Genomic DNA, 17,668 nt, shown 5'->3' with positions numbered 1-17,668 from the left:
GCAACACCACAAGTGACACATTTAATCAGCTACATTTTTAACAAAACTACCCCACAAGAAGTCAAATAACCACACAAGTCCAGATGTGTTTTTACATGTTTATTTACTATCACACTAAGTGCTCCCATTTCAAGATACATCTCATTGCCCCGCTCTTATACTGTAATGTCATTTGGAGTTAACAAAGTAGAAAGAAGACAGTTTTATGATCTACAAGGTGTGTGAGCCGAAACTCTGTCTGCCCCTCCCCACCCCCCAAAAAATAAAATAGAAATTAACAAAAACACATGAAATATAAAGAGAATAAAGAGAAAAACAATGTCATGTGCAAGAGCCCCTCCGCAGCCACTGAGTGCTAAGATGAGGTGGGTGTAGGGGGGCGCCTCAAACCGGCGAGGGTTCCTAATCTGCCGACGAGAGATGCTCAGATTATTTTCCAGTAAGGAGAGGCTGTTGACTCGGGTTCAGCTGTGTCTTCATGTGCTTCTACAATCTTAAATTTGGGGTTAGAATTAAGGGCAGTGATGGATTCTCAATACATGTGCCGCTATTTTTGGTGGGATCCTTGGCTGAACTTCTTTTATTTAATGAGGTGCATCTTTGAAAAACAAAACAGTACTGTGGGACGGGGTCTACGAGACCAGGGATAGAGGAGGGAAGAGAGCAAGTAGAGAGGAGGGGGAGACAGTTGGCTGAGTTAAAAGATCCCTCCTGTAGTGCTGAAGGCTAGTAAAGACGTTGAGGATGTTACAGAGGGATGCTAGCTGGGCTATGGAGTACCAAGAGAACACTAAGGCTTAAGAATCAAACTGAGCGGAGAGGTCCTGCAACTGAGAGACATCGAGAAGTCCAGTATACATGCTCCCTTCCCCCAGTGACACCCCTGTTCCCACAGCCGAGCACCAACTGGGTCCCTAACACACATACAGGTATCCTTAAATCAGCTTACGGGGGCTATGTACACTCAGGCACAGGTTTACACAAACCACAGGCCTAAAAAAAAAACAACCAAAAACAGAACTGATTGATCAAATAGAGCTGATCTGGATCAACTCCTTCATCCCCAATCCCCACCACAACTCCTCACTTCGAACGCCCCCTCCCACCCCCGTCTCCCCTCTGCAATCCCCACCCTCCTTGTGGGTGGGTTCAGTGCGGGGCTCAGCGAATGGTGTATCTGACATAGGGCACTTCCACGTCTTCATCTGTTAGGTCGTTACAGCAGAGCTCAAACACGAGGGCTTTCACATGCTTGCCCAGCTTCTTTTTGGACACCTTCGTGACAATCTCTGTCATCCTGCAGAACACAGAAGAACACAGTTACGACCGCGAATAAAAACGTAGACGAAAAAAAAAGTAGACGATCATCTTGACAATATACTCACGGCAGGTCCAGTCTCTCTTTGAGTTTGGCAGCAGGCATGAAGAAGGAATAGAGCATGGACACTCCCTGAGAAAGCATGGTGATCTCCAACCTATGCTCATTCTGACAAAAACAGACAAACAAAAAAAGGGGTTAGCTGATTGTATGCCAGAGACAAAGTGGCGGCAAAGTGAAGAGATGACTCAATGAAGACGTACTTTAAAGTAATCCAGGAACTGCCGGAGTGTCATCTCCTCCCCATTGGGCTGCAACCCTGTGACCTCGAAGCGATCCCACAACGTCCAATCAATTTCATAGTACTGAGAAAACAAAGAGGAAGGATTGATGCCAGAAATACAGCGACCAGTTATTGCTGCTCTTTTCTACAATACATGAACATATTTTACTATCTCCTCAGCACACACTGATACCACCAGTGTGAGAAGGTGAGTTGCACTCATTACACCCAGGCAGACGCACTGCATCTGCCTGGTGTATCAGTATTAGCATGGCTGGATCGTCATCGGAGCTCAACTTACGCAATGACTACATTTGGGTAGCATTTCAGATGTGACTCCTAACATACAGAGTAATGGTGTAAAAATATATTCCACAGTTCGAACACCTGTGCAGCTTCGTACCTTGTGTGTGGGAGCAGCGATGGGCTCAGAGAAGGCAAAGAAAGGCAGGGCCAAATTCATGAAGCCGTTCTTGAATGATTCCAGCTTCTTGTGTCCTTGGACAATCTTGATGAGCTCCAGGCACACCAAGCCCACCACTGCGGCCGTGGTAGTGGCGATAGCAGGAATGATCTTGCCAGCTATGAGTTTGCTCTGTATTGGATGGTGATAGAAAGAGAACAAAGTTAGTTATTATTTCAGGGAGTTAAACAACATCGGTTAAGCAAAAGTCAACGCCATAGAAATCTGTGTCGTCACCTTGTGCCTGTCTGTGGGGGGAATGTCGTAGTTCTCTGCTCTCAGATTGGATGCTGCTACGATGAAGTCCATGTGGAAGTTGGTGTCATCATCCTGTTAACACAGTACACACAACCGTCACAAAAACAGGAATACAGTTAGAGCAGGTTGAGGTTGCACTGCAGACTTAAGGCCAATTCAAACTTTTCATGTCCATGTGATGTTAAAGTCGTCTGCCGCACGTCTGCACGGACTGCACTGTCTGTTCACATAGCAAGCATGCCAACTGCACATGATCCAGTTACCTCTCCTCACTGATGCTCAGCTCTTGCACCAATGTACTGTATTCCCTATCAATGGTCTTATTCTTGTTAAGCAGTTGCACATGATGTTTTCTCTTTTGTGTTTTTTTTGTTCAGCTAAAAACAACAAACACAGGAGATCTTCTCGCTGTTGTGAAGTTGCCATTTTCTTTCCTAATGCGCATGCTTCCTTTTCTTGATTTTTTGTGGCAGTTGCCAAATGTTATGGTACATCACAGCAATCACATGCAATGGAGTGTGGATTGAGAAATGCGCATGTGTGGAATACGAAAGCAACACAGACCCTTGATCGTATTATGACAGAAACCGCATGCACGTTTGGTCTAAGTCCACAGAAAATATGTCCAATAGGGTGGATGATATGGCCCTAAAATAATATCACAATATTACGGGTATTTTTGCAATTAAGATATTCTTGACGTTGTGACAGACTAGTTAAAAAATCTTATTAATTTAAGATCATAGAACTGCAACAAAATAAGCGATATAGTTTTATATGTCAATAAAACGGTTTTCCTTCAAATATTCAGTAAAAACTAAACAAAATTGGTCTGATTTCTTACATTTGTAAGAACTCAGAGTGAGATTCAGATTCTGTATACAATATTAATACTTCAAGAAAATAAAATCTACCACAAATTACACTAAAACAGCTCCCAAATACAAAAAGTGTCCCCTGGGATCAATATATATATGTACATCAATAGGCGATTTCCTTCTTTTAGCAAAATCCTAAATGTCTAAGATATTTGTTTTTCTCCACCTGGACCTTTATACTCGACCATGTCTCAGCTAATCATCACACTGTAACCTGTGGCAGGCTGTTGTGATACAATAGCTACTGCACATTCACATATACATAGTTTTTTTGTCGAGCCGAGCATCACAGAGGTTTACATTACCAAAGGTTTATGGCAAAATCACTTGATGACACAGACATCCGTGTGTGCATGGCGAGAGAGGAGAGGGAGAGACGCTGTGCTGCTGCTGGAGGAGTCACCAAATGATTTCCCTCTAAGCAGTTACTCGCTAAAAGAATCTGAGAAGTCCGGGGCTGTTCATAAAACATTTAGGGCGCCAGTTTATTCCACACTACTGAAGCTGCTCATCTTTTAGGAACCACCGCAGAGTCTGTAATTGTTTCGCTTTCAGCCATGCTTGTTATTGCCGTTACATGTCTACAAGTCAGAATCGCCAAGTACTACAACATGAATATTTCATATCATATTAAAAACTATATGGCTATTATTGTGAATGAGATGATATGGCACACCCCGAATGTCCAAGCTTTAATAGTATAGTAGAGGGGAATATAAACAGAGGGGGGAAGATTTTGTACCTTCTCAAACTCAATGGCGCACAGTTTGAAGTTGGAAGACTCAGGGGAAGGCAGCTGGACCTTCAGCTCTTCCAGTCTGGAGTCATCTAGATACAAAGAGATCAGTTAAACATGTGTCATAACATGACCCACGACTTCAATATTCAAGCTATTACCAACAAGTATAATTCACATAACATTCTTTAGCTGCAGATTTCCAAAAACATGATTTATGACTTTAAATGCTTTGTTACATATGCAAAGATTTGCCGTCTTACCAACAGAGGAATTGCTATTCTGCAGCTCCTGATCAGACACATGGATTTTAACCCCTGAGCGAGGGGTGAAGGGCGGCACCTTGACCTCCTGCAAGATCTTGATCACGCCTGCACGATCAGTGCTGCCTTGCAGGCCGTACGTCTGGGCATAAAGGTTGGCTCCTGCCACTATATAGTCCATGTGCAGCTCCTACAGAAGAGAGCACTCCAGTCAGTATCCTGAGACTTGATAGATGAGTGCAGAGCCAAAAATGGTCAAGTAGGTGTACGTAACATGATACTTACATTGCTAGTGCTGAAATCTAGGGGGTGAGGACATCTCTTTGGTCCAGACCAGAAGGGGGCACCAGAGCTGGTGAGCTGAAAGCCACAAATAATAAATTGATGTGTTAGGGGTGAAGCTTAATACGAAGAAACTCAACATACTAACTTCCTCATTCGCAGCATCTCAATGACAAAACTGAGCTCATGATGTCAGTAAAAGGCAAGAGAACACCCATCTGTGATTGCTCGTCTATTTCAGGCCTAAAGCCTTGTTCATACCATGGTGTTAAACCATTTTACAACACTCTTAATTCAAGCGCACACACGCACGCACACACCAGTGTAATGTGTGCAATAAAGGGATAGGCTGGGAGATTTTGTCTGATGTGATGAATGCAGAGGAGTTCTGAGGAATGAAAGCAGTTTAGCTGCAGATGAGTCAAACAGCAGGAGTGATAAAAGTCATGCATTTAATCTCCTCCCCCTATATCTATGTCACTGTTATATACATCAACTGCTTAGAGCTGAACACACCTTAATCACTCTGTGTCACTACTATGAATACTTAGCAACATCACAAACAGAGCCCAGATATTGCTGCTCTTTGGGGCTCTTTTAAGAGCGGAGCTGCTCCCTGAAAGTCAGAGGGTGGAATCATCAGTCGGAGAACCTCAGTTGACCGAGATAGTCTCAAGTCTAATGGTCGTCCTTTCATTTTTTATTGGCAGTGAGTGTGCAGTATACTTCTGGGCACATTTTGGTCCCACAGATTTAGCTGCAGAGTGAGCACTCTTCTCTTCTAAGCTCAGTACAAGCTGCTGCGTACACAGTGGCAGCTGCCCAGAGGAAGAGGGGCTTGAGTCATCAGGCTACAAGGTTAAATTATCTCCTGCCTTCTGCTTAGAAGTGGTGAATTTACAGCTCACTGCAACCTACTAGGGCTCAGTCTCTGGCTTTTGTTTGATATCTAGTGCAGGCAAAAAAAAAAATGTTGCACAGTTCCAATCTGTCGTTTGCATAGTTAGCTTGGCTACTACATTCTACATTCTACAACTCTAATAGTCGAATATTCGTATTGAGCAGCCGAATCTGATTCGACTGACATAATTCTGAGTCTGGTAAAGCTCTATTAAGAACAGCAAAGAAGTCATATTTAAAAATGAACATTTATATTTCTCCTCAGCACACACTGATACCATCAGCGTGAGAAGGTGAGTTGCACTCACTTACACCCAGGCAGACACACTGCGTCTCCCTGGTGTATCAGTATTAGCATGGCTGGATCATCATCGGAGTTTGAAACATCTAATGACTACATTCGGGTAGCATTTCAGAGAATTACAAAATAAAAGGCAATGTTCTGAGTCCACGTGAAAATGGAGGAGGGACCCCAGACCAAAACATAAGCATTCACAGTCAGATGTGATATCCATCATGCAGTCAACTCAATATGTACCTGATCTGGGGGGAAGTTGTGCAGTAGCTGGCGGATGTTGTTGCTGTATTGACACTGCCAGTGGTTGCGTGCCCAGGCGACACAGTCTGCCCAGCTGTGGGGGCAGTCTGTGACAAGACTCTTGTAAACAGCCTCCAGCACCTCCACAGGCTGAGCGCCGGGGAGCTTCAGAGTACGCTCCATGAATTTAGGATCTCTGCAAGGACAATGATCAGAAATCTCATGAGCTGCTTGCAAACATGTGAAGAGCTGTCACTTAGTGTTCATCACGAATCACTGTAAGCATAGGATTTCTTTTTTCACCGTTTAAATATAGTCTGAAGTACCACAGAAGCTTCTTAATATCAAACTCTAGAATTAGGGGGATCATGCTATATCACGTTTACTTTGGTATGACAGGAAAGGCCGCTTACGAGAGGTACTGCATGGCGTTCTCTGGTGGCTGTTTGAATAGTCCCTCAAACTCATCGCGAGCCCACTGAAAAGAAAGCGTTATTGAGAACAGATGAGACACTTAGTTCACTAAATCAGAAGTCCAGTGTTGAAACTAAAGGAAGTTTAGTGTATGCCTACTCACCTGCAGTGTGTGTTCAATGGCATTTGGGAAATTCTTGAGGGTACAGATGGGGATGGACTTCTCAGGTGGGTCTTGGCTGGAGCTGTAGGACTCTGTGAGGAAGGGGATCACAACCTGGACATTGCCTTTGGTACCCAGGGTACCAGACTCCAGTAAGGGTTTACGGTAGTACACACACCTCCGATCCATGTACATACCTGCACAAAGGGTGCAAACACAGGACGTCAGAGCTTCAATAAAATGTTTGGTTTCAAATGTCAAGATCCCACATGATTTGAAGTTTGTGTCTCTTACGTGCGTCAACATTGTCCAGTGCATTGGCCACTCCGTCAAGGCTTTCAAAGAAGTCATCGTCGTAGATCCTCTCTGTGTCGGGGCCCACCCTGTTCTGGTGGCCTGTGATCTTGATGGAGGGGTTCATCTGCTTCACTGCAGCAGCTGCCGTCTCACTCTTCATTTTCTGTTACCACATACATACAGATTTAAACAGTGACCTTTTCACTTTCTGTTAAAAAACTGACATCAGTACTGCAACTGATCAGCAGGAAACCAGTGCAGTGGTCGTATTTGTCAACACAAAAATACTCTTGACTCTACTTTCTGTGTAGTCCTTTCTAATGAAGGAACCATCAATAAAAGGCACTTCAACAGTGATTACAGCCTCCAGCATGTCTGACAGCTGTGGGTTCCTCTAGACAAAATTTATTTTGTGAAATGATGTCACCCTTGAATAAACTGAGGCAAACAATGTCATACTATTATTGATATAGTGTTCCAATACCAATCTGCTCCTTGAAAGGTCGCTGCATTTAATTTAGCACCACATGTAATAACCAATACTCTAACACGTCGACAATGAGTGATTATGACCTCAGGCCTTCTGTTCCTCTATTAACTCTTGTATCATGACATTATCCATCAGCAGCAGTTAGAGTGCGTGCACTCAGGAGCAGTTACAATGAGCAGGAAATCCATACGCAGCGCTGCTCGGAAATATCAAATTCAATCGATAGACGGCAAACTTATGTGCACCGCCTACTTCATATTTACCACCAGACAGGGCTGAGCAAAAATGATACTGACCGTGACGTCTGAAGGTCTGAAGAGGAACTGTCTGTTGAGGTTGGACTTCTCTATGGTGTCCATGTCTGTCACAATGACAACGCCGTCCCCACTCGCCAGTCCGATCATGGCAAAGTTTTTCAGCAGCTCGCAGCCAATGGCACCGGCTCCCACCTGGAATGATAAAGCCCCTGTCTGAGTAAACTATCCAAGCTTTATTGAATGTTTTCAATGTCTTTTATCAAGGCTTTACCCTTTTTTTTCTGAGACAAAGTGGTGTAATGTATATGGCATGAGAGGCATACACAGTTTGCATGTGCACTTTCTGAGTGGCTTTATGAAATTAACATGATGTGAGGGATCATGTAGTACACTTAACATCGCATCAGGTGTGTTTATAAGCCAGCTACGGCTTTTGGGTCATTCTGGTTCAAAGCTACATGCCCTTTGTTTACTGTGCCGATTGTTAGATGTGAAGAAAATAAATATCAGACTCAAGTTAATCTTTACTTATTAGGCAAGTCCTCAACATTTCAGCCTTGTATAATGGCTCACCCCTCTCTAGTCACAGAGTTATTTCTGTAGACCTAAGATGTTAGAATAGTCTGTTATAGTCAATCATCTCTCTTTCTCCTCTGTTCTTGGCCTTTTATTAAAGAACACTGCTATCTTCTTTATTTTAATTAAAATCAAACTTAGAGCATTAATTTAGACAAACAGTTTATTTTTTTAGGGCCAGTTATTGTTTGAAAATGTTCAATACTAATAGAGGCAGATATGCCTTTTGCCACTGCAGTAACCACAATAACTAGGGCTGTGCAATTATTGGGAATATTATCAAAATTGCAGTATGGCAGGAGCTGCAAATTTTAATACATGTAAAATGTGCCACAACATACCATATTAAATTAAGCATTGTGGTGCAACAGATTTCCCCAACCAACAAATTATTTTCCAGACGTAACAGAACATGCTTGTTCAGTCCAAATGCCAGCAAAAATCACAATGATTTTAAATGTCTTTTAGTCAAAATGAGACGCAAAATTACCACTCTCTCTGCAATCATGACTCACATCGCAATCTAGCTTTACCTAACCTAGCCTGTAACATGTGCATGCTTGGTGCAAATGCATCCAAACAGTCACTGACTGAAGGCACAAAAAACCTGTTTGTCAGAATTCTCAACCAAGCCAGCAGCCAATAATACATAGGCGGACCACCTTTCAGTCAGACAGGCAGCGAAAACACTGTATTTAACAATCACCATCCATTCACAGTGCTCTGTAGGAAAAACAAAGAGCATGCCTGCAGTACACCAGGCAGTAAAAAATATTTCAATGGGGCAATGTCAGAGAACTGCTACTGTAGAATATCACCAGACTTATTAAAATCTCCCCTAGCAACAGGATGCCAGAAGAGGTGTTGGAGAGCTTTTCATTGGCTGACTCACCAGGAAGTAGCGCTGCTTGGCAAGCATATCCTGCAGCTTGCTGCCAAACACTGCAATCTGCCCGTCGTACCGACAGTTCCTCTGGGAGAACAGATAAGAGACATAAAAAACAGGTTTAACACCGTCGTTTATCACCATCATGAATTAATCCTCACTATGAGTATGAGCTGTGCTCCGAACACCTACAGGGGCGCATTCTTCCTCTGTGAGCTCCACACCTTCCTCTTCAGCCAGGCACTCCAGGGCATCAAAGTATAGCCACTGCATTATGGGCATAAATTTTCCTGTGCATGCCTAAGAGAACAACAAGCATGTGAAAAAAAATGTAACCAGGCATTTGTGACAGACAAACTGAATTGGTTTGAACAAGTTGCAAGTGCAATACACGTCCAAACACGTCCAATCAGATATCAGTTACACCTGCTGACCCATTTCTTTAACTTGCACAGCACTACACAAACAGAGGGCTGAAAACATGATTCAAAAAACAAAAACACAAAACAACAGCAGATACAGTATGTCTGTATCTGCCGCAATTTGCACAGTTTGCCACTGACCTTCATCACTTCCTGTGCAGCCAGACCTCCAATGAAGGCGTTGACTGGGGCCAGATCACCAGAAGCGACAAAAGACAGCTTTTTCAGAAGATCTTCATCCAACTGCTCCACTTTAGCTGATCCCGTCTGGGCAGAGTTCACCTCCTTTGCTAATGCCACCAGCTCATCAGCATCCGCCTGGAACACACAAAGCTCAGTATGTTACAACATGTTAAAGAAAACTCACTGACTAATACTAATTGAGCGTATATTTTGCCATGCACAAATTTTCATGTATAATCCTACAGTGATATGCATTTTTCTATGCAACAAGAGGCTTAATTACAGGGCTGAAGTTATGCGTACTCTTCGACCAATCGATTGGTCAACGAAGGGAAAAAAAGCACTTTATTTCTATATTAACTACATCAAATTCTGTGTTCTGATAAGTTTGCCCTAAGTGAAAAATAAACGTGATCTCCAATGTAACATGATCTGAAAATAAACTGCACACTGCACTATTCTCTTCCTGACCTGCATGCCCCAGTCTGTCTCACCAATAAGGCTTCAACAAGACTGATCAGAACAATCAGACATACAGGACACTATAGGATAAAGATGTCATATACAGCACAACATTACTAATGTTAAAGATCTGTGACACTGCATGTAGGAGAGAGACCAACTATTTTTAGCCAATAGCTAACATTAGCCATCCTGCTGCTCCCACCAGGACTCCACTGTGATCATATCCCTTTCAGAAGCTTTATAATCCAGCCTTAAACAGCAGTGTCTTTTTGGAGACTTAGTAAAATAAATCCATACTGATGAATCAAACACTGAATGTCTTCTGTGACATTCATCTGTTTTCCTATTAAAAATTAGTTGAGAAATGTTTAACTGTGGGTAAAATGCTGCACTTGTCACTGTCACCAGCTGTCCATTCACAGCAGTGAAGGGGCGGGACAAATAACAAAGACCAGAGGACAAACACAACTGCTGAACAACTGCCATTCTCAGCTGGGAAAAGAAACGCTGTGGTGGACACATTGTCTGACCAATGAGAATTTCGTAGGACTAGAGCATGTGACCAACTGACCAGAGGGTGACAGCCCAAAACTTTTATTACTTACATCTTTTCTAATAATATGGCTCGTCTCGTTTGACTGTTATTACACTTAATAAAGCCCACTATCAAATTAAATCAAATCACATAAGCTTCCAAGTCACTGCGGTATTCATAATAATAATATAAGACTAACCTGGCTCCAAGGTGAAGGAAGGTGGTTGTGTTTCTTCTGGAAGGCGTGGATGGCCTGGAAGCCCACGTGCAGCTGCCCTGGGCGCTCGAACTTGGCAAAGTCTGTGATGAGGAACTCTGGCTCAGCCATGGAGGAAGAGATGGATTTCTGCACAAGGACAACAAAGAGATGGTGAGGTTGAACATTTTCCACTGGTGATGGCATCAGCAGATAATGTGATAGCATCAGTATTGTGATGAGATTAGATGCCGTTTTGCTGACAAGGGACAATAATGGGCTAGAAAATACACCATAAAATGCAAGTAAGGGTCACACTCCAAAAGGTCTTATGAAGGAAAACACTATTTTATAAAGTCACTATTGTGTCACCATGACCCAACTTGAATGTGAAAAACAGCAGCCACTTACAAATGAAATCTTCTTGGGCATCTTGACCTGGGAGACAATTCCTCCTCGTACATAATCTGTAAAGCCAGCTGTCTCACAGATGCTGAAGGTGTAGGGACCTGGACAGAGAAGAAGTCATGTCAGCTTGTAACAGTTAGAAATAGACAAACCAAAAGTAGTTTTTTTCCTTAGTAGAAGCAGGTCTTACCCAGAACTTTTATTTCCACTGGCTGGCAGCCATTGAGCTCTGTCATACCCTGGATTTCTGTGAAGGTGACGTGGTCTCCACTCTCAAAGCCATGACGAGCCTCATCCAGACATGTCACAACCCCTGGATTGTCCTAGAGAAACCAAAGGTGAGCAATGTCATGTGTCAAAAATAAAAAGCGGTCTTCAAGCTTGTTCGTAACACAATGCTTGGCCAGATGTAATTACTAACCTTGGTGATCATGGAAATCATGGCACTGAGCGGCTGCTCTCCATTGGTGTCAAACACTAACATCTCCTCACCAAAGTCACAGAAGAGCTGGCTACAAAACACAGCAAGTGAACACAGACATTAGCCACTGACAAACATGAACACAATCCAAATTAAAAATGTAAAAAAAGAAGGGTTGGATCTTACCCAAACAGACCACGGGTGTCTGCAACTACCAGCTTGATGCCTTTACTGTGGCAGAACTCTCCCAGTTGCTGTTGCTCTTCCAGAGTGGAGTTAGTCAGCACGACCACCTGGGTCACAAAAAGAGAAATTTAAACACCGGCTTTTCTTTCCTCTTTGACTGCTGAACTGAGTGGGGCGCTAGCCTTTATCCTAGTCATACCTGGAACTTGGTCAGGTATTCTTCAGAAAGCGCTCCGGTGTAGGCTGTTACAGGAACGTAGTTGTTGAGTTCAGCCAGACGGGGCTGACTCACCTCGGCTCTGTTCTTGCCCAGGTCCTCCTCCCGCAGGTAAAACTGACCACACAATGAGAAATAAGATGTCACTGAAAATGTATACTAAGACGATCAAGCAATAAGTGCAAAATATAGCAATAAAAGAAGAAGAGACATCTGAAAACTATGTTACAAATGCCTTCTGTCCATACTAAGGATTTTGTGTCATTTTGGAAGTGTTCTCCATCAACACTGAAATACATAAAACAAAACAAAAAAAAAACAGCTATATCTTTTCTTTCCGCTCTCTCTTTCAGCTGGCTGACAAATTGGGCCAATCACAGCTATCATGTACTTAGAAAAGAGAAACACAGTTTTGTCACTGCACCTAGTCTCGGCAGTTTAAACCTCTGTTCTGACACCTCCCAATATTCACAATGATGTATTTAGTGTTTCAACATAGCCAGTTTGTAAGTAATTGCCTGTACCAACATTAAAAAAAAAGCAATCAGACAGAGCTCCAGGTGACAGTTGGTGTTCTCACAAATTTGTTGACCAACGCCCAAACATGTTGGTGCAGGAATCTGGCAATGCTGAGGAAAATGTCATCCAGCTAGAACATTAAGTTGTTGTTTTCACATCTGTTTTCAGATGTAAAAAGCCAAAATTCGAGGGTAAGAGATGGGTTTTCTAAATTTAGTGAAATGTGGATTTCACATGACCCCATATTAAGTGAATGATTCAAACAAGTGACAAAAATATACACGTGCTGCTCAATTTAGCTTCAATAAGAAGGGAAACTCAGGCACATGCCAGGGGCTAAAACAGAAATGTTTGAGAGCACAAGGTTAAACACAAACTGGACGATCTCAGACACAGCTTAAATATCCAATCATACACTCCTGTGAGGTCACAAATAAAGAGGTCTCTGCTGAGCCTACACTAACATATTTATCTGTTGGGCCTGAAATGGACACATCAGAGTTGAGGGTTGCAGACTGATGGACCTAAGCAATCTCTCCGCTGTAATGATGTCCTAAAACAGGCTTTAGCTCTACTATGATTATGACCGAGGGAGAGGCCACCCACTGATGAATCTGGGTCAGCCCTTGGTTATCAAGGGTGGGGGTAGCTGCAGCACTCTTTTAGGATGGCAACAATACTACATAACGAGTGACTCATAACAGATAGAGCCACAATGCACTTTGGAATCAGGCTCAAAGACTATGGCACACCAGATGAATCTCCAATAAATCACGATGGCTGAGTGAATAAATTTAAAAAATATATAATTACAAAGAAGGAAAAACTGCTGTACTATTGCAAAATGGGAATATCTTCAACACACCTGAGAGGAGAGGTCTCTCCATTCTGCAACTCCTTGGTCGTGCACGGTGACACTTCTAACTCCTCCCAGGATGACGTTCTTGGCAATCTCCACTCCAAGACCTCTCATGCCAGAGATAAGGACATTGGAGCTCTGCATGCGCTTCATAGCCTCATGGCCCAACACATAACTGCAGAAGGGAAGGATGCACCATCAGCACAACTATGCACTGTTTAAAAACAGCAATAAATAAATAAATACAAGAGGTTGAGAGTTTTCCTGAATCACAGAAAAAATCCACAGAGATCAGACTTACAGTTGTCTGGAGTACAGGCCTTCATCGATCTCAGCATCATTGCCATTCTTAGCCATGCCCTGGGGAGACACAAAGAGGGGCTGCGATCAGTTTCTGCAACTAATTTTTACCAAAAGCATATAGTGTATGGAATAGTGCTTACGTTGGCAGGTGTGTGGGACAGATCAGTTCTGACAGAGTTAGAGGAGGAGCAGTGGGATCCCGTCTTCGTCTCTGTTCCTGACAAGCGACGCTTCTTGGACAGCGGCGAGCTGGACATCTGCACATCAACGAACACTGTTAAAGACTGTCATTATGCTAACTTATGCCAACATTCGTGTCTATTAATGCATTATAAATGGATAATATACAAGGTATTTAAGTTTGACCGGTTAAATGATAAAATAAATCAAACAAACAGAGGCAACCCAGTGTCCACGGTTATATTTCATGAAGGTTTTCAAAACAACGTGTCTGCGAATTAATTTTAAAATAAGTGAAAAAATTCCAACTCAGTGCTACAGTTCCATTATTATAAGTGTCCAAGCTCAATGCTACCCAATCCCCTTCATGTTGAAGAGAGGATTTCTAGTCTAGGGAGCAGCTGGGCTGGCTGCAGGCCAAACACAAATCTGCTAGAAAACGAACTGAGCCTGGGAAGAGACATGAATAGCAGCATTATCAGTCCTTTTCACGCTCAGAGACAGGGCTGGCTTGTTTATGTACTTCCATTGTCCATTATACCGGTATTTAAGGACCGCCAGCATCGTTTTAACAAAAAGAGCTGAATCATTAAAACTTCACTGCGGTAAAGTGAGCAACACCTCGCGGTGGCCTGCAGGTGTGGACACAAGGACCGTACAATGCCGCTGGAGCTGTCCTCGGTACAAGGTGTAACAAAACAGGGCGTTAGCGGCAAACAATGCTTAAAAAATAATACCAAGTGACGCTGCGTTGTGATTAACTAATCCGGACGACGGCCACTTCGGGAAGTGAAACAGGCCGCAGTCTCGCGAACACATACCCATCTCGGGTTGAACATACTCGGGCACAATTTCCGCATCCAATGCAGCTAAAGTTACCTGCGCCCTATAAGTCAAACCTAACCTCCACACATCCAAGTCTTCAACAGAAACCAGCCACATCAAAATGTACATTTTACTAACACAAGAACAGTCGTCTAAAACGAAAATAAAGGCATCCGGCATGATACAGCAAAGCACTGAGATTGGTGCTGCACAACCTCATACAGAGCTGGTATTAAGCATTATAAACGTTTACGAAAACACACATCACATATCGGTTAACAACACCAAGAGTAAACAGATTAAGCAGGTTGCGTGCCGCTAATCAGTTAAGTGATTTGGCAAAGTGGAGAGTCGGAACATTAATAACTTAGAGGCAAGAAAACACCAGCCTGCCAGCCTCTCCATTAGCGGCTCGGCCTAGGCCTTCATTTCCCCCACAGTGCGGAACACAACTTTACAAGCTAGCAGCTGTAGCTAGATGCAACCTGCTCGCTAAAGACAGCAACGGGTACATTTTGACAACTAGCTACCACAGCTCCTCTGCTAATATGATTTAAGGTTTCGACACTCAACAAAAACCGCCGTCCAACTTTATCGCTCAATGCTGGCATTTTCCGCGAATGAAAGACTAGCCATTACACTCGTGCTCCATTGATTTATCTTTCCTTACCAATAATCCTTCTCGGTCCCTTCCCAATGCGAACCCGCTCCTCTCCTGCAGTATCTAGATGTCAGTAGGAACAATGGTTGTAAAATTCGACGATTGGTACAAAGAAGAGAAACGCGATGCGGACTAGGATGGTCTGCACTATATTGTCGAGTCACTATGTCGTTGTGCCGAGAGTCTCTCCTATGTAATTGCGTTGCTGGCTTTGCGACTGCAGACGGGAACAAAACCAAAATGGCAGATGGGGAGAAAGGGGCGGAGGAGCCGTGACGCATGGGCTGAAATATTCAACAGGAAAGGGTGGCTGTGAGCACGCTGCTCGGCCAGGCGCGCAGCTCATTGGCTGCTATACATAAGCCTGCGCGCGTTCATCCCGCCCCTGCAAGCAGAAGATGCATGCCATGTATATTACTGTACAATGAACTGCAGGGACCACCAGTCCACCAATTCATGGAAGAAACATATTGTGATTCTTCTACAAAACGTGCACAGCATGCCTGACACAAGTGCAGGGAAGGAAAGATCCAAACACGGACTATTTTGTGATAATATCCAAGTGAAAACCACGTCTATCGGTGCTGACTGACATCCAACAATAACAGCATCTTTGTTTCAGTAACATGTTAGCTTGAGTCGTCTCGTTGTGGAGCTATACTGCACACACAAGACCCACACCAGCAATCCCACAATGCATTATCAAAAGATATGGTTAACCAAATTGGATACAATCTCACTACAACGCCAACTGATGTATGCATTGTGGTTTGCAGATATTATCATTTCCCTGGGTCCAGCAAGACGCATCACAAGTGAAGTCTGATGGTGCCCCTATGATAACTGAGTGAGGCACAACATTAGGTCGGCTACTTGCTAGCCGTGGAGATGCTGAGCGTCTGGGCCCTCAGTCACATTGAGGTTAGGGGTGAGCATTCCTTGCAGAGGAGGAGTATTGGGGGAGGGGGTGCCTGGCAAATGACAAAGGCCCAGCAAAAGAGTGGGCCGCATATTCACGGGTACACATGTCGAGGGGGTACCCATTCTCATCTTCTTAATGCGAAATTATAAATACACCATTTTCCACCATTCTACCGGAGCTGAAACATGTGAATATCATTAATGTCACGTTAACAGGCTTCCCAACTTCGCCAGCTAAGAGGAGACACAAGCCAGTGCAACGTTACTGAGATAACATCGACTGTCGTCCTTTCGGAACGTTCACCAAAATACATCCACCGAGATGAAATACTGCCAGTATGTTCTAGCAAACGTTGCGTGATGCAAGTTAGCTAATGTCTGCCTCTGAACATTGCGTCCATCTAATGTTTGTAGCCAACTAGCTCCCCTGCTACCTTAAACGTTATTCATCACACAACATTAATTAACACAGCAGTCTCGTGCACACAAAATGTGCAAATTCCAATTTCGCGTGCCAGTGGCGTCTTAGCTACGGCTAGCCGAGGCGAGCAGCTGAAACGGTTCAGTTAGCCGACAGCAACTAACGTTAACGACTACCAGCAACGCAGATCAAACGACTGCGTAGTTGTTAGCCTGTGTGCAGCTAGCGTTCGAGCTATCTAGCCACCCAACGACTTTTTCCTACTTGTGCCGCTACGTTAGCTAGCTAGCTAACCGTTAGCCAACTAGCTGGGGGCTAACACTACCAAGACGAGAGCTTACACAAGTGTGCAGAACTTACCACATCCGATATTACTCGGCCTGATCTGTAGTATTAAAATCGGCTTGTATTTAAGCAAGAAACCTAAAATAACTATGTGACAATTCAACACTGCCGCTGACTGCAAACTGAAAAGTGTGTCAGGGTGGCGGGCTCTGTGTGAGTTTTTCCGCTGGACGGCTGCCTGCCCGGCTGTTCCAGAACCGTTTCCCCTCACTCTATTTCAGTTGAAAGCAAAGCAAAGCAGCAACATGTGCACGTTACAGGCACGACCATTATCGCCGTCCAGAGGGGTCACCGAAAAGCGAATCAAATTAAGTAAGTACATATACATTTTATTATGATTCTTTAATGTTCAACCACACCACATAGAAAATAAAATGTGTCGAATTCTACCGTATTACATAGTTTAACCGTATGTTAAACGGTAAAGAATGTTTTCTTCACCCCCGCGCCTTCACAAGTATAGACTAATCCGAAATCCGCGCAAGGCAACCTGGGAATTGTATGCATGGCATGACAATATCATATAATACCTCTCTTATATATATATATATATATATATATATATATTACACAACCAATGAACAACTCGAGTCAAGCTT

The 17,668-nt window shown here is 43.5% G+C and overlaps 1 protein-coding gene and 2 non-coding genes across 4 annotated transcripts; all 3 read right to left on the bottom strand.

Moving 5' to 3' along the window:
- Positions 1 to 78: 78 nt before the first annotated feature.
- Positions 79 to 17,301, bottom strand: uba1 (ubiquitin-like modifier activating enzyme 1). Of its 2 annotated transcripts, none has more exons than XM_049582355.1 (26): positions 17,085 to 17,301; positions 13,857 to 13,973; positions 13,715 to 13,773; positions 13,420 to 13,588; positions 12,018 to 12,152; positions 11,819 to 11,925; positions 11,633 to 11,723; positions 11,402 to 11,534; positions 11,215 to 11,312; positions 10,807 to 10,953; positions 9,566 to 9,742; positions 9,195 to 9,302; positions 9,009 to 9,089; positions 7,580 to 7,732; positions 6,791 to 6,956; positions 6,497 to 6,693; positions 6,333 to 6,397; positions 5,920 to 6,115; positions 4,485 to 4,559; positions 4,200 to 4,389; positions 3,943 to 4,028; positions 2,302 to 2,394; positions 2,005 to 2,196; positions 1,582 to 1,683; positions 1,386 to 1,486; positions 79 to 1,297 (listed from the first exon to the last, which is right to left on the bottom strand). In XM_049582355.1, exons 2-26 carry the CDS (start codon positions 13,971 to 13,973, stop codon positions 1,162 to 1,164), a joined length of 3,174 nt encoding a protein of 1,057 aa, XP_049438312.1. In that variant the 5' UTR covers positions 17,085 to 17,301; the 3' UTR covers positions 79 to 1,161. The 2 variants fall into 2 exon arrangements, with proteins under 2 accessions (XP_049438312.1, XP_049438313.1); XM_049582356.1 differs by lacking the exon at positions 17,085 to 17,301 and adding an exon at positions 15,392 to 15,629.
- On the bottom strand, positions 1,773 to 1,892 carry LOC125892471 (small nucleolar RNA U6-53/MBII-28). The gene has a single exon (XR_007449753.1). It is a non-coding gene; the product is annotated as a small nucleolar RNA U6-53/MBII-28 (small nucleolar RNA).
- On the bottom strand, positions 5,638 to 5,758 carry LOC125892470 (small nucleolar RNA U6-53/MBII-28). Its single transcript, XR_007449752.1, has one exon. It is a non-coding gene; the product is annotated as a small nucleolar RNA U6-53/MBII-28 (small nucleolar RNA).
- Positions 17,302 to 17,668: the final 367 nt, after the last annotated feature.

This window comes from Epinephelus fuscoguttatus, linkage group LG7, assembly GCF_011397635.1.
Source record: "Epinephelus fuscoguttatus linkage group LG7, E.fuscoguttatus.final_Chr_v1".
NCBI lineage: Eukaryota > Metazoa > Chordata > Actinopteri > Perciformes > Serranidae > Epinephelus > Epinephelus fuscoguttatus.
The sequence above is the reverse complement of the archived record's forward strand: the minus strand, read 5'-3'. Positions and strand labels throughout refer to the sequence as shown.